Raw genomic sequence first — 13694 nt, forward strand, 5'->3', positions numbered from 1 at the left:
CTGCATCCCAGCTGCGTGTTTTCCTACAAAGCTAAGTGCTCACAGGGCCAAGGGGATGCTCCCCTGCAGCTTCCCTCTGGACTTCAGGAGACCCCCAGAATGCTCTCCTGCAGGTGGGTCTCTAAGATGCTGCTTGGGTCTCTTCCCTGGGTCCTTCCATCTCAGGACAGATGGAGCTGCAGAGAGATCTGTTTGTGGTGGGGCAGGAGAGGATAAGGGTGACATAGGCAAGGTCCTTCGTGTGTAGGGTGAAGCTGAGGATTGGAAGGAAGGAAGCTGGACCAGAGGCCTGCATGTGTTCTCTCCAGGCCACAGATGTTCAAGGTGGGTCTGTTGGGGATATCATTTGGGGTACCCAATGAAGGAACCGCTAACCCAGGCCCCTCCTTAGTCTTTCACTGAGGAATCCTTTGTGTCCTTCAGTGCTGCTGAGGAGGTAAGTGTTTATGACTGAAAAGAGAAAGGGCTCAGAAAACAAGCCACTGATGCAACTGGGAGGTCACTGTGCAAAGGACAATTGGAAGTGGGGAGAGAGGGAGAAGGGCATGAATGGCGAGGGCTTCCCCAGCCAGGATGGCATCCTGTTGGGGATAGGATAGAAGCCTGCCAGGAGATTCTCTGTGGGAGCCAGAGAACCCTAGTCTGGGATGGAAAGGATGCTGTTTTAGCCCATACTCCTTTCCCTGCTCCTCTCTAAAGAGGCAAGGGATAGTTACCCTACAGGCAAAAAAAGGGAAGGAAATAGGCTATTTTACTCCCACTTGTCCATGTTCATTTGACTTTTCTCCATGGGTTTCATCCTCTTTACACTTACCGTTTGAAAGATGTACAAATCTCAGTTTCTTTATCTACTAAATGGATATAATATCTTCTTTGTGTAACTGTTCTGTGTTTGAGAAGGTAATGCATGTAAAGTCAAGTGACTCTTCTCTGAGAGGATGGAGCACATATACTTTTCCCTAGTGCTCCTGCTAAGTACAACTAAAACCCCTGGACATTATATATTTAAAACAAATATATACATATATTTATATTGTATATTTTTATATACAAACATAAGAAAACTAGAGCACTGTGAAAAGGTAGAAAGAAGGTAGACCAGCTAGGCACCTCTAGACCCAAGGAAGGATAAGTGGTGAGTTCCCTGGATTTTCTTCTTGCTTCGTATATCCCAGCCTTGGAGCTGAAGAAGCTGGCAACCCAGAAATACCACAGGGCACAGACAAAGCAGCTCCAACAGAAGCCTGCTTTTTCTAGCCAAAGGACCAGTAAAAGGGAAGCCTAGAAAAACAGAAAGCCTCTAGACAACAACTACTTTATCCCAGCTAAATGTCACATAAAATAGCGAACTGGCCCCACCGCCACCAGCCAATGCTGAGTGGGGAGCCTGGACATCCACCCTTATCAGGCTGTGATGATGCACCCCTTCTGCTGGTCAAGAAGGTGAAGTAGGGAGCTGGGACTTTCGTCCCTGCCAGGGTAACAAACTCCACCTACAGTGAAGGTCAGTGAAGACCACGTGGGGACGCGGACTCCAGCCCTCCACCCAGCAATAACAAGGTCCCTCCCTGTTGGGACAGCACCAGAGCAGACCTTGTGGAGAGTCAAGACTTTCATACACTCTCAGCAAGAAGGCACCCTCTCCCTGTGGTATCAGTAGAGGCTATGTTGAGAGTGATAACAAGCACTCCCACCCCTCCCAGCCAGAGTGTTACCAGCAGAAGCTTAGCAGGGGGCCAGAGCACCCACTCCTGCTCAGAAGTGATGAGGAGCCCTTGCCTTACTTGATTATCAACAAGACCAAGAAATGGGGAACCTACACTTCCACCCCCACCTGGCAGGAAAGAGGCAGTCCTCTGCACTTCTACTGCCATGCTAGCTGAAACAGAAGGCTTAAATAGTTTTCAGGGTCTCACAACATAACACTCTAAAAGGTCACGGTTCAATCAAAAGTCACTCATACCAACAGCCAGCAAAGTCTCAACTTAAACAAAAAGAGATGATTGACAGATGCCAACATTGGGATGACTGAAGTGTTAGAAGTGTCTGATAAAGACTTTAAAGCAGCTATTATAAGCATGCTTCAGTGAGAATTATAAATATGATTGAAGCAAATTGAGAAAAAAGTCTTATCCAAAAATAGGGGCTATCTCTGTAGAGAAATGGGAGATGTAAAGAAAACACAAATGGAAATTTTAGAACTAAAAAATACAGTAAAGAAAAAAAAAAGCTCAATAGCAGAATGGAGGTAACAGAAGAATAAGTAAACCTGGAGAAAAAATTAGCTCAGAATGGATTTCTTCCTTCCTCTGCTCACCAAGGGTGAGGAATCTTTAAATACTGCCCTTCTAGGAAGAAGAGAGGGAGAAGGAAAGAAAGGAAAGGAGGAGAAGGCTTTTGCCATCACCTTTGGGTGAGTCTGTCTCTTGAACAACGCCAAGAAAAACAGGTCACCCCTCAGGGTGCCTAGCTCAGCACAGGTGACTTTCTGAAACTTCACCCTTTCATACCAACTGGGTGATAGGGAAGCAGGATATAGGCTCTTCTGAAAGCTCTGTGGAATTGTCCTCAGAGCTCATCTAGACAGTGCCTTTCAGACTGTGCCTCCTAGAGCCAAGGGCTGCCCTAAGGGGGTCCTAGAAACCCGTGGGGATAACTTCAACCAGAGACGTTTCATTTATGCTCCTGTAATATTGTGTTTAAATCAATGAATGATTCCATGGCTAGGAGACAGGTTGAAAGCCGTTTCCTAACTGAGCAACCCTGGGAAAGTTACTTTACTTTTCTGAGTGTCTGTTCCTCATCAGTATATCAGATATAGCAGTGATTATCGTGAAGAAAAAAGAAAAAAACTGTCAGCTATTTTTTTTTATTATTATTGTTCTAATATTAGTAATCATTGTCTCACCTCCTGGTGTAAAACATGGGAAAGGGACTTTTCCAAAGTGACACAGGGAGTTAGAAACTCACACGGGGAGTTTCCCGGTTAGTTACTCTGGACAAAGAGCTGAGGGTCTGGAAGACATGACCATGATGTGGTACTCATGTCCCATACTGGAGTACAGGTGAAGGGTTGCTGAAGACCATCTTCTGACATTTGTCATTTTTCTCCCAGCTGGGACAGAGCTATTCAGTGGAAAGAGTTAGACAATTCCCTGTGGAAGCTAAGTGAGGGCTCTGATGCTTTGGGTTATATCCTCCTATTATAATTCCTAGTCCTTTCCTGACCCCCTGAGGTATGGATCGTTTGTACTTTATATTCCTACCTTGGGAGCAAGTTTTGATGGCAACACTTACTGTTGAGAGAACATCCACTTTGTTTAAATTAAAAAAAAAGAGTATCAAGTTATGAATGCATTATTAATTGTGTGTGTATTTTCTTTGCTTATTAGCCTTAGCAAGTAAGTTCTCTCTGGGCCTTGGTTTTCTCATTTCTAAGAATAATATCTCCCTCCCCATCAGGTGACAGGTAGAAGCAAAGATATCATGATTTGTTAATTCTTTCAAAAACACAGAAGGGTGAATAAATTGAAGGAGGGAGAGAAAAGGAGATTATCATTTTTTAAAGGTGGAAAATAAATCCATACTTGAAAAGGATGAGGCCAAGTGCATCATAAGCAGATATTTGTAAATATTTTTAAAGCAAGTAATAGAATAAAATGTGTTGATTCAAAAATTGGTGAAAACAAGTGTATAATTACCAAAGTACTCTTGCCTGGAGAATCCCATGGAGGGAGGAGTCTGGTAGGCTACAGTCCATGGGGTTGCACAGAGTTGGACACGACTGAGCGACTTCACTTCACTTCAAGTACAGGTTATTAATCTGCCACACAGAATTTCAGGTCCTTGTGTCAACAATTACATGCAGATAGTCCCTAAAAAGAAACTGATTTCATTTAAATAATTTATGAGTGAATTGTATATGTAGAGTAAAAGTGGCTGAAATGTGTGTTGTTTGATCAGTTCTGTAAACTAAACCTTTAGGACTCCAGCAGCAAGAAAGAGAAAAAGAACAGGGAAAGTCTTATTTATTATGTACGTGTATTCACTATCAGTAGGTGAAATGTTTATAGAAAACTTTTAAGCAAAGAAAAATTAGCAATTTTATTTTAAAAATATCATTTTCTATACAATGTCTCGGAGAAGGCAATGGCACCCCACTCCAGTACTCTTGCCTGGCAAATCCCATGGACAGAGGAGCCTGGTAGGCTGCAGTCCATGGGGTCGCTAGGAGTCAGACAACTGAGCAACTTCACTTTCACTTTTCACTTTCATGTATTGGAGAAGGAAATGGCAACCCACTCCAGTGTTCTTGCCTGGAGGATCCCAGAGATGGCGGAGCCTGGTGGGCTGCCGTCTGTGGGGTCGCACAGAGTCGGACATGACTGAATCGACTTAGCATACAACGTCTGGTGCTCTGCTAGAGCACCAGACATTTCTTACATCATCTACTTTAATCTTCCCATGAACTCTGGAAGGCAGATACCAGTTGGCCCCATTTCACTGATAAGCAATCTGAGGTTCAAAAAAAGGAAGTAATTTGTCTGTAATTCCACAGGTAGGAAGGGGCAGGACTGAGCTCTGAACCCCAGTTCTTGCTACTACTTATATTAATTAATGATTAAGTTTGGCATCATGTCATTAAATAAAATCCACAAAACTTTTGGAAAAATTGAAAGGTATTTGAGCCTTAGTTGACAGCCAGCTGTACCATGGAAACAAAATGCTTATGGAGCCACTTTTAGGCACACTGTGGAGTTGGATTTGATGAAGTGGGACCTGGGCTTTTGTGGCCTTATTTCCTTTCCCTTTCCTTTCAAGTCTGCCTTCTGATTGCTACCACTCAGTTGCAGTACTTTCTCTTCATAATGAAGTATGAATCTGCTTAACAAAAAGAAAACTGACAACTGTTTCAAATGTTTTCATTGACTGTACTTTCCATCCTAGAAATCCCCAAAGGAAAGATACCAGGATCAATGATGTGAGAATTTCCTAAACCTTGTAGATAAGTTTCCCATACATTGATTGTTCTGAGGGTTGAGAAAACTGAACTCTGCCACCGTCCATAATTGCTTTAATCTAGGGTACTGTATAACAAATGGATGCTATGAGAAATTGCCTTGAAATAATTGTCTCATCTTTATTTTAGCAACTTATGAAGTCAGAATTGAAGAACTCCGAAAGGTACAGTATCTTTTCTTCTTATCAGCTTCATAGCTAAAGCAAGTGTGCAGAGCTGATTCTGAAGTAGTTTCTTTCATGAGGGAGGAAAGCTCTTTGTTTTGTGTTTCCCTGCAATTTCAGAGGCATTTTTAGACTTCACCTGCTAAGATTCTGAAGTCTGAGCCCAGATTGATCAGAGACAGAAACCGTGTTAGGATGGGAGAAGGTGGTGATAACGTATTCCTGGCACCTGATGTAAGGTGGTCAGTACCAACTGGCCTCTAACAACTGTCCCTTCAGGAGAGAAGAGTTCCTCGTCACATGCCAAATTTGTATATCATGTGCTTCCATGAGAATGACCAGACCCTTGAAAGCATATTTTTTGGACTTCTGGTGGGCATAGTGCTAGCAACTTGATTAGGGCCCAAGCAAAATCATGGGCATTGATTCTGGTTTCTGGCTATGTGACCTGGAACCTCCATTTCTTCACATGTGGCCATAGGAACACCCCCATCAGAAGTCACTGTGAGAATGAAAAGAGGTAAATTCAGGCAAACAGTTTAATAGTAAGTGCTGGAATCTATCCAGGCACTTTACCTCTCTGAGCTTCAGGTGTGTCTTCTGTAAAATGGTGTGTTCTCTGGAATGGCAGGAAGCATAAGCCTTGGGCAGTAATAGATGCTCAATAAGTAATGAGACCAACAGTTGTTCCACTGAATTGCTGAGTGAACTAAGCTGGATGAAGCAGGTGAGCACCTAGTCCAGCACTCAGCACACAGTAGGTACTTACTGTTCTAACTGGGTCAGTTAAGGTACTACTCCTTCCTCACTGGGTGCCTTTACTCGAGGTCCTTCATCTTTCTGCTTTGTTTTTCTTATGATTACTAAAAAGGATTGTTTATTTGTGATACACTTTAGAGACAGAAAACTAGAAATGATTATTATTCCTATTAATGAAAGTAGAAAGATCCTTCACTTACCTGGCAGTATCAGCAAATGACAAACTTTTCTGCACAATGGAGCTTTCCAAATGACTACAATTTTATCCCATTCAAAATTTTAAAAGCATGAAAGTATTTTTCTTTCAACCTTCAGACATGTATTATGTTCATCTCATGTTTTTGAGCTCGGTGGCTGGAACCTGATTTCTCCATTTCTTGATGACTTGGAGTTCTCTGAAACATAAGGGCTGAATGGGCACTGTTCATGTTTTTCTTGATATGCTCTTAGGCCCTTGTAGGTATTCAGAATGAGTTGCCTTCACACCAAACTGCCATTGTCTATATGCTGTAGTTGTTTTATTATTTCTATCAATTGTTATTTCCTTCTCCGGTCAACCTCTTTGTGTCCAGCAGTGAGTTTCCATGTGGTCCAGTACACACCAGGTCCCTGTCTGAGGGCAGGTACCTGTGTATATGGTGGCTCAGATGCAAAGAATATGCCTGCAGTGTGGGAGACCCGTGTTTGATCCCTGGGTGGGGAAGATCCCCTGGAGAAGGGAATGGCTACCCACTCCAGTATTCTTGTTTGGAGAATCTCATGGACAGAGGGGCCTGGCGAGCTACAGTCCATGAGGTCACAAAGAAGTTGGACACGACTGAGTGACTAACACTTTCATTTTTTCACCTGTGTGTACATGGCATCATATAATCCTCATAGTCACCCTGTGAGCTGGCATCACTGCTTTTTACAGATGAGAACTCAAGGCTCAGAGAAGTTAAATAACTGTAAATAATGTAGCAGAGATATAAAGCAAGGTCAGTCTAACTTATTCCCATCCTAACAAGTTCCCATTCTAACTTGTTCCCATTCCTAACAAGTGTTCCCATCCAATCTGTTAGAATTGTGTGGAAAATGAGAGCCAGTCGTCCCAGAATGCAAACCGTGAGGCTCTCCTCAAAGGAAGGGATATGAGCTCCTGGGCATGGACTCTGCGGCAGCGTTTTGGATGCTTATTTTCTGTTCTCTTCGGGTTCTTGGCTAGATTCCAGATTGTGAGTGCTATGTGACAAGTGACTAAATGAGGGACTAGGTTGTGGTCACTGGGGCCTAAGTTTAATGGTGCCAAGTCTAGATCATACAAGAGCTGATTTTTGATCAGGTAGTGTGTGATCAGGAAAGGAAGAATGCCCAACATGGCTTGCATACTTGCCTGTACCAATTTTGCTCACTGGAACATTGCTCAAATATCACAATTCCTATTTGCTCATGGGGTTTAAAAGTTCTTTATTCAACAGAGGCATTCCTGGATGGGCATGCAGAGAACAACTTAATTTTCTAAGTCAAATTATACATTACTTCTGGCATGCACCATGACTTTAGAAATGCCTGTTTTTTGGGTTTTTTTTGGTTGATCTTCAGCTCCACTGGCAACAGTTTATGAAGCATTCTGTTGTCAGCATCTACTTTGCTCTGTACTGAGACCTCACTTGCCTCACCCTTTGGTCATGTCTCTAATGATCTGTAACCAAACAACAGAGGCCTGGTTGGGGGTTGACGTGGATAGATTTATGAAAATGACCATTTTCCTCTTTACTTTCAGGCTTGGAAGAGTTTTTACCATCAAGAACTTACGTGAGTTTTATCTTCAAAAGGAAAAGCATTAATGAGCCACTGACCCTCTGATGACAGAACTGTTTTTCCTTAATGGGCCAGTTGTCTCTAGTGCCTGACCTGGTTTGGCACCCCTAGTACCCTGCAAGGTGTCTGGTACAGAGAAGGTTCTCAAAGGTCCTGCCTGGCCTTTTGGGTTCACCTCATTCTAGCTCATTCTGTACTCACTCAGCAGAGGCTTGCTGAGTCCCCAACATGCTGGCCATTTGCTAACCACAAGGGCTGGGTGTTCCCTGGTAACTCAGCTGGTAAAGAATCCGCCTGCAATGCAGGAGATCCCGGTTCAATTCCTGGGTCAGGAAGATCCACTGGAGAAGAGATAGGCTACCCACTCCAGTATTCTTGGGCTTCCATAGTGGCTCAGCTGGTAAAGAATCCACCTGCAATGTGGGAGACCTGGGTTCAATCCCTGGGTTGGGAAGACCCCCTGGAGAAGGGAACAGCTACCCACTCCAGTATTCTGGCCTGGAGAATTCCATGGACTGTATAGTCCATGGCATCACAATGAGTCGGACACAACTGAGCAACTTTCACTTTCAGGGGCTGGGGCAGTGACAGAGAGCTAGCCACTACGCTTGGGGGTTCCCCAGTGAGAGAAATACAGTCAAACAGGCATATGACAATCACGTGGGTCCCAAAGAATCGACAATTTCCAAAATGCACCATGCTGTTTCAGGTCTTTTTGCGTTTGCTCATTTACTTCATTTAGCCCAACTTAATGATCTGGCAGACTTCTACTAACCATCAAATGACCCCTCCTGTAAGAAGCCTTCCTCATTGTCCTCCCCGTGCCTTCCCCGTGGTGCTGCTGTAAGACATGCACGCTTTTGCACTCACATCACGTCCGTCCTTTGTTTCCTAAGATGTGAGTTCATCCTCACTCTCCCCTTCTCTGAGCTCCTTGTAGGCAGGGCCCATTTTTCTCATTCTTGATCCAGACCTGGGCTTGGCATATAGCAGTGCTTTTGCCTGATCCTTCAGAGTCTGCCTGTCTCTCTCACCACCTACCCATGGAAGTTATTTATAATGCGTTAAAATAAACATGGCCTGTGAGCTCTGGAGGAGCATGTTAGCCTCAGCATTTCCTGGCTGAGGCTAAAAACACAGAAGCTGGATCATGGAGGAAAACCCTTCTTCATCTCTATCCTTGAGCTCCTGCCTGACCTTGAATTCATGAGTCCTGTGATTACCCTTTGGCACCTAACACAGTGCTGGGCACAGAGTAAGCACATGTCAGATGATTAGCTACTTAGTTCAACATTTACTGAGCTTTTTCTCTGTTCAGACACTGCTAGATTCTCAGGTACAGAAATGAATAGAATGTATTCCCTATACTTAGTTCAGCTTAAGAATGAAGACCAGAGTGGTGGGGGTGAGGGGGTCAACTTGGAGGGGAAAATGACCATGGAAGTAGGAATTTACAATATCAGATAATCACTGTTAAAAGTTATGAAAACACAGAAGTGAGGTGGTAGGCATGCTTTCTGCAAGAGTGACAGCTGAGCTGAATCATGAAAACATGTAGGAACTGGCCGGGTGAAAATGGCAGGATGCATGTTCCAGGCAGAGGACAAGGTGGGGGGGCAAAGACGCAGTATTGCAAAGTGAGGCCAGTACAGGTGTCCGCGAAGAGCTGGATGATGCTTGAGCATAAAGTGCAGTGTGGAGCAGCAGGAATGAGGCCATATACAGAGCAAGATCCAGGAGGACCTGCATTCCCTAATTAATCATTCAGACCAATCCTGTCTGGTGGAAATACAATGCAAATCACATATGTCACTTAAAATGCCTCTAGTAGCTATCTTCTAAAATGCAAAAAGAAAGAAAGAAAGAAATGATCCTAATATATCCCAAACATTATCATTTCAATTAGTATTAAAGTTTCTACTGAAATATTTTAGATCCTTTTCTTCACACCAAGTCTTAAAGATCCAGATGTGTTTTACACAAACAGCTTGAGTTTGGACCGTACACATTTCAGATGTTCAAAAAGTCACATGTGAACAGTGGCCTCTTGGACGGCACAGTTTTAAACCTTATTCTATAAGTCAGCGGAAGCCACGAAAGAGTTTTAAAGCAGAAATAATATACCCCTAGCATTCCTAGGAGTCACAACATTAAATGTAATTTGACAGTTATTTATGGAGATCCAGCCATGTAGAAACTACTGGACGAAACCCGGAGGATAGAAAGATGGATTACAAAGCACATGTACATCAGCAAGGCAGGTAAATGCCTTAGGAAAAATGTCAGCAATGGGAAGAGAAGCCTTGGGTAATTCTAACTCAGCAGATGCTGTGATGAAGAAAAGGACACTGACAGTTATGAGAGCCAATTACATGCTGTAAGCAGTGTTAGGCTTTCAACGTTTTTATCACATTTCACTTTCATGGCAACTGTGGAGACTAGCATTACGACTTTTCATTTACAGATGGAAACATTTGACTTTTAGAAAGGTTCATCTTAGGATCTTAGAGGCAGAATAGGGGCTCATCCCAGCCCTCCCTCCACAGCCCCTGTTCTAGACCTAGTGGCCTTAATGGTGGAGAAGAGTCACCAGTCATTGGATGAATGAGACTCTCTAAAATTCTTCCCATTGTCACAGAATATTTCTCTCTCCTGGTGTTTCTCCTTCCTGCATGACCACTTCTGCTTTTCTTTGACGGCTCTCTGTCTCTGCCTTCCATGTAAACGTGGTTGTAGAACTCTCTACTTCACTATGTTGCCAGAAACAGACGTTCACATATGGATGCTGATGCTGCTCAGTGTTCTGTCGCCGGTCCTCAGCTTGTTGACTGTACTCTTCACCTTGACTACCCCCCTCTACTCCTCCACTGCAGCTATTGTCAGTACACAGGTGTGTGGTAGTCATGCCTTTCATGAGGGAATACTAGCTGGAAGACTTTGCTACTGCGGGTTACAAAGCGTTAGTGCTGGGGGTACACACATGAATTAACAGAGCTCTGATTTTTAGTGTCAAGGAAAAATGGAAGATCCAGAAGCAGATCTGCAATTTTAATATAAAATAGAGGGATAAAAGAGAGTCAGGCAATACTTATCAGAGGGGAGCTGATTTAGACAGACTGGAAAGGGTGCTCTGTTTCTCTGCAGTGTAAGATGTGGAAGGCAGGACTGAAAAAGCAACTAGCAAATATGAAGGAAGAGTTGCTTAAAATAGGATGGAAAGTTTGGGTAATTAGAGTGTAGATTAGTAAAACATGGAGACAAGAAGCAGAGAGGATGGAGTTGGAAAGAAGGGTGGGGGCCAAATCACAGTGGGGCTGATATTTTATCCATCAGCCAATGGGAAGTTAGATTTTAAGCAAGAATTCACTCTGGCATTGATTGGAACAGCCAGAAATGCAGGGAAATTTTCTATAGTTGACTTCATCCTGGTCCTCTCATCTTTAAAGAAGAAGAAAAGGAGGAGAAAGGGAAGGAGAAGGGGGAAAGGGAAGAGGAGGGTTCAGCTCTGTTTAAATTCATTTCCCTCATTCACTTCATTTAGGATTGAGGGGTACACTACCATCAAAACTCTCTCATCTTCACTTTTTCCCTGGTATCGCTTCACATTTCAGACCCCAACACGAAGATGAAGATAAACAAATGAAGGAAAAAGAACCATACCAATTGAAACTTCAAAACACAGAAGATCTACATTTAGACCATCTTTTCAAGGTATCTGTAATTCTAGGGTTCCAGATCAAACAGTCCAGGCCATCCATATAATAGGTTCAGTTCATGGAGTGACTTTTTAGAAGCTGAACCATGCAACTCTCCAGAAAGACAGAAGATGGAGTGGGTGTTGGGTGTCTTATAAAAGAAATTGATGGGACAAGAACACTGAACTCTAGCCTCTGATTTCTTATTAGCTGTGAAGCAGGTCTCATAAACTGGGCTGAGGTTAGTATGAGTTCAGCAAGACACCCGGAGGGCAAATTCAAAGAGACAACTCAGGTGCCCACCCTGCTCTTGTGGGACCTGATGGGAAGGCCTCCTGAAGTTCTGTGCTCTGAGGCTCTGCTTAAGAGGGACCTAATCTCTGAGCTTAGGCATCTCATGTGTAAAATGAGTATATATAACCCCTATCTGATTACCATCCCCAGTCCCATCCAAATTGTCTTATTTTTGATAATGAAATAATGTAGATGAAGGTGCTTTGTAAGCTGTAAGCTACCATGTAAATGAAGTATATTGTTGTTAATTAACTGATCAGATAACACTGATTGTTGATAGGAAACACTGTATACGTGTATATCCACATCCAATGGACACCATCTCCTTCAAAACAGTCAGAGGCTTAAATAACAGATACCACCGGGGCTGTTACCAGGGTTCAAAACATCTGGGATGCCTGTTTGAGATGGGCCTATCACATTACCTGAAATTGCTCCAGTCTCACGTGCAGGGCTCGGGTAATTCAGACATCTTGGTGGTGGTATGGGCCTGAACTGAGGTGTAGGCCCAGAGGCCTCACTGGAATAGGTTGAGTGTTTACAGAATATAAAAAAGCATAATTCAGAGAAGTCATTAATAATGAAAGGGACCAGAGACAGGGGAGTGACATGATGTGTTAAGATGGGTGGTGGGACCAGAGATCAGGGAGGGGTTCATCAGGAGCATTTCATGATGAGAAAGGCAGCAGAGGAGCATGATTAAGGGTGTGTGCGTGCTCAGTCAGTCAGTTGAATTGACTCTGTGCAACCCGATGGACTGTAGCTCGTCAGGCTCTTCTGTCCATGGGATCCTCCAGGCAAGAATACTATAGTGGGTTGCCATGCCCTCCTCTAGGGAATCTTTCTGACTCAGGGATTGAACCCACATCTCCTGCAGCTTCTGCACTGCAGGTAGATTCTTGACCACTGAGCCACCAGAGAAATCTGATATGATTGAAGATACTGACCATGAAAGAGCAGAAGCAGGCATGCGCCCTTTTCCAGTGTATCCCTGGCAGCCAAAAGCAAAGGGCTCTGGGATCCAGTCCTGCCTGGGCAGATGACTAGCTGTGAGACCAGAGGCCAGTTATTTAACCTTTCTAAATTCTTTATCAAGAAAAATCATGGTATTTTTTGAATGAGATGTCATGAAGATCAAGATAAGATAAGATATATCAAGAGCCTATTCCATGGTCAGCCTGCCATTATAAGCCTGATTGCATCCTGTGGGCCTGCCTCCAAGCCAGACACCCGATGGCTATTCAGAGGGGAGCAAAAGACATTGTATGTGCCCTTGTGAAACTTAGAGAAATGAGACTGTGTTAAATAAAACAACAAACAATGGCTAGCTGGGAGGAATGAATGAATACAGAATAGCATTAGTAGGCGAAAAACCAATAGTTAAGTCAAAACAGTGCAGGACTGTCCTTGTTGCATGGGTTTAGGTGGATATCTATGAAGAGATACCGGGGAAAACCCAGATGGCAGAAGACCACACAGGTGGGAGAATCATGCCGGCCAGAAAGCAGGATGCTGCGATGGACATCATCCAGGTGGAGGCTTGTCCTGAGGACTTCCAGCCGGCCAGGCACCCCATTAACTACTGTGAGTTTCATTTTTTCCTGGTTCTTTTTACCATTACTGAATTATTTTAAAGCTGTGTGTGACCAAGATTTTAATTGATTTTATAAATATTCACCTAGCATCTATTATACATCAAATCACTTGCCTGAGTGAGGCAGCTGTCCTAGATTTAGAGGTAGAAGGCCCGAGTTCAAATCAAGGCTCTTATACTTTTAGCTGTGTAACATAATCCTTCATATTCCTCAATTTCTTCATTTATAAAAAGGGATCATAATATAGATTTCACTGGGGTTTGGCACAGACCAAATCTGACAGTATGTTGCATAATAGGTACACAATTGAATGTTTACTCATTTCTTCTTATATCTCCCAGAACGTGTCGTTTTTTGTAGACTCAAG

General features: G+C 43.4%; 1 protein-coding gene across 4 annotated transcripts in view; it reads left to right on the top strand.

The window, feature by feature from the left end:
* FYB2 (FYN binding protein 2) overlaps positions 1-13694 on the top strand; it is a gene marked incomplete at its 3' end in the record, with an annotated part of 116060 nt that overhangs the window by 76206 nt on the left and 26160 nt on the right. For 2 of the 4 annotated variants that reach the window (XM_045166145.1, XM_045166146.1), the window contains 4 exon segments: positions 5150-5184; positions 7706-7737; positions 11355-11454; positions 13157-13316. In XM_045166145.1, the coding sequence (XP_045022080.1) occupies positions 5150-5184; positions 7706-7737; positions 11355-11454; positions 13157-13316 (327 nt within the window). 4 annotated transcript variants of the gene reach the window in all.

The sequence above is a fragment of the Bubalus bubalis genome, chromosome 6, assembly GCF_019923935.1.
Source record: "Bubalus bubalis isolate 160015118507 breed Murrah chromosome 6, NDDB_SH_1, whole genome shotgun sequence".
Taxonomy (NCBI): Eukaryota; Metazoa; Chordata; class Mammalia; order Artiodactyla; family Bovidae; genus Bubalus; species Bubalus bubalis.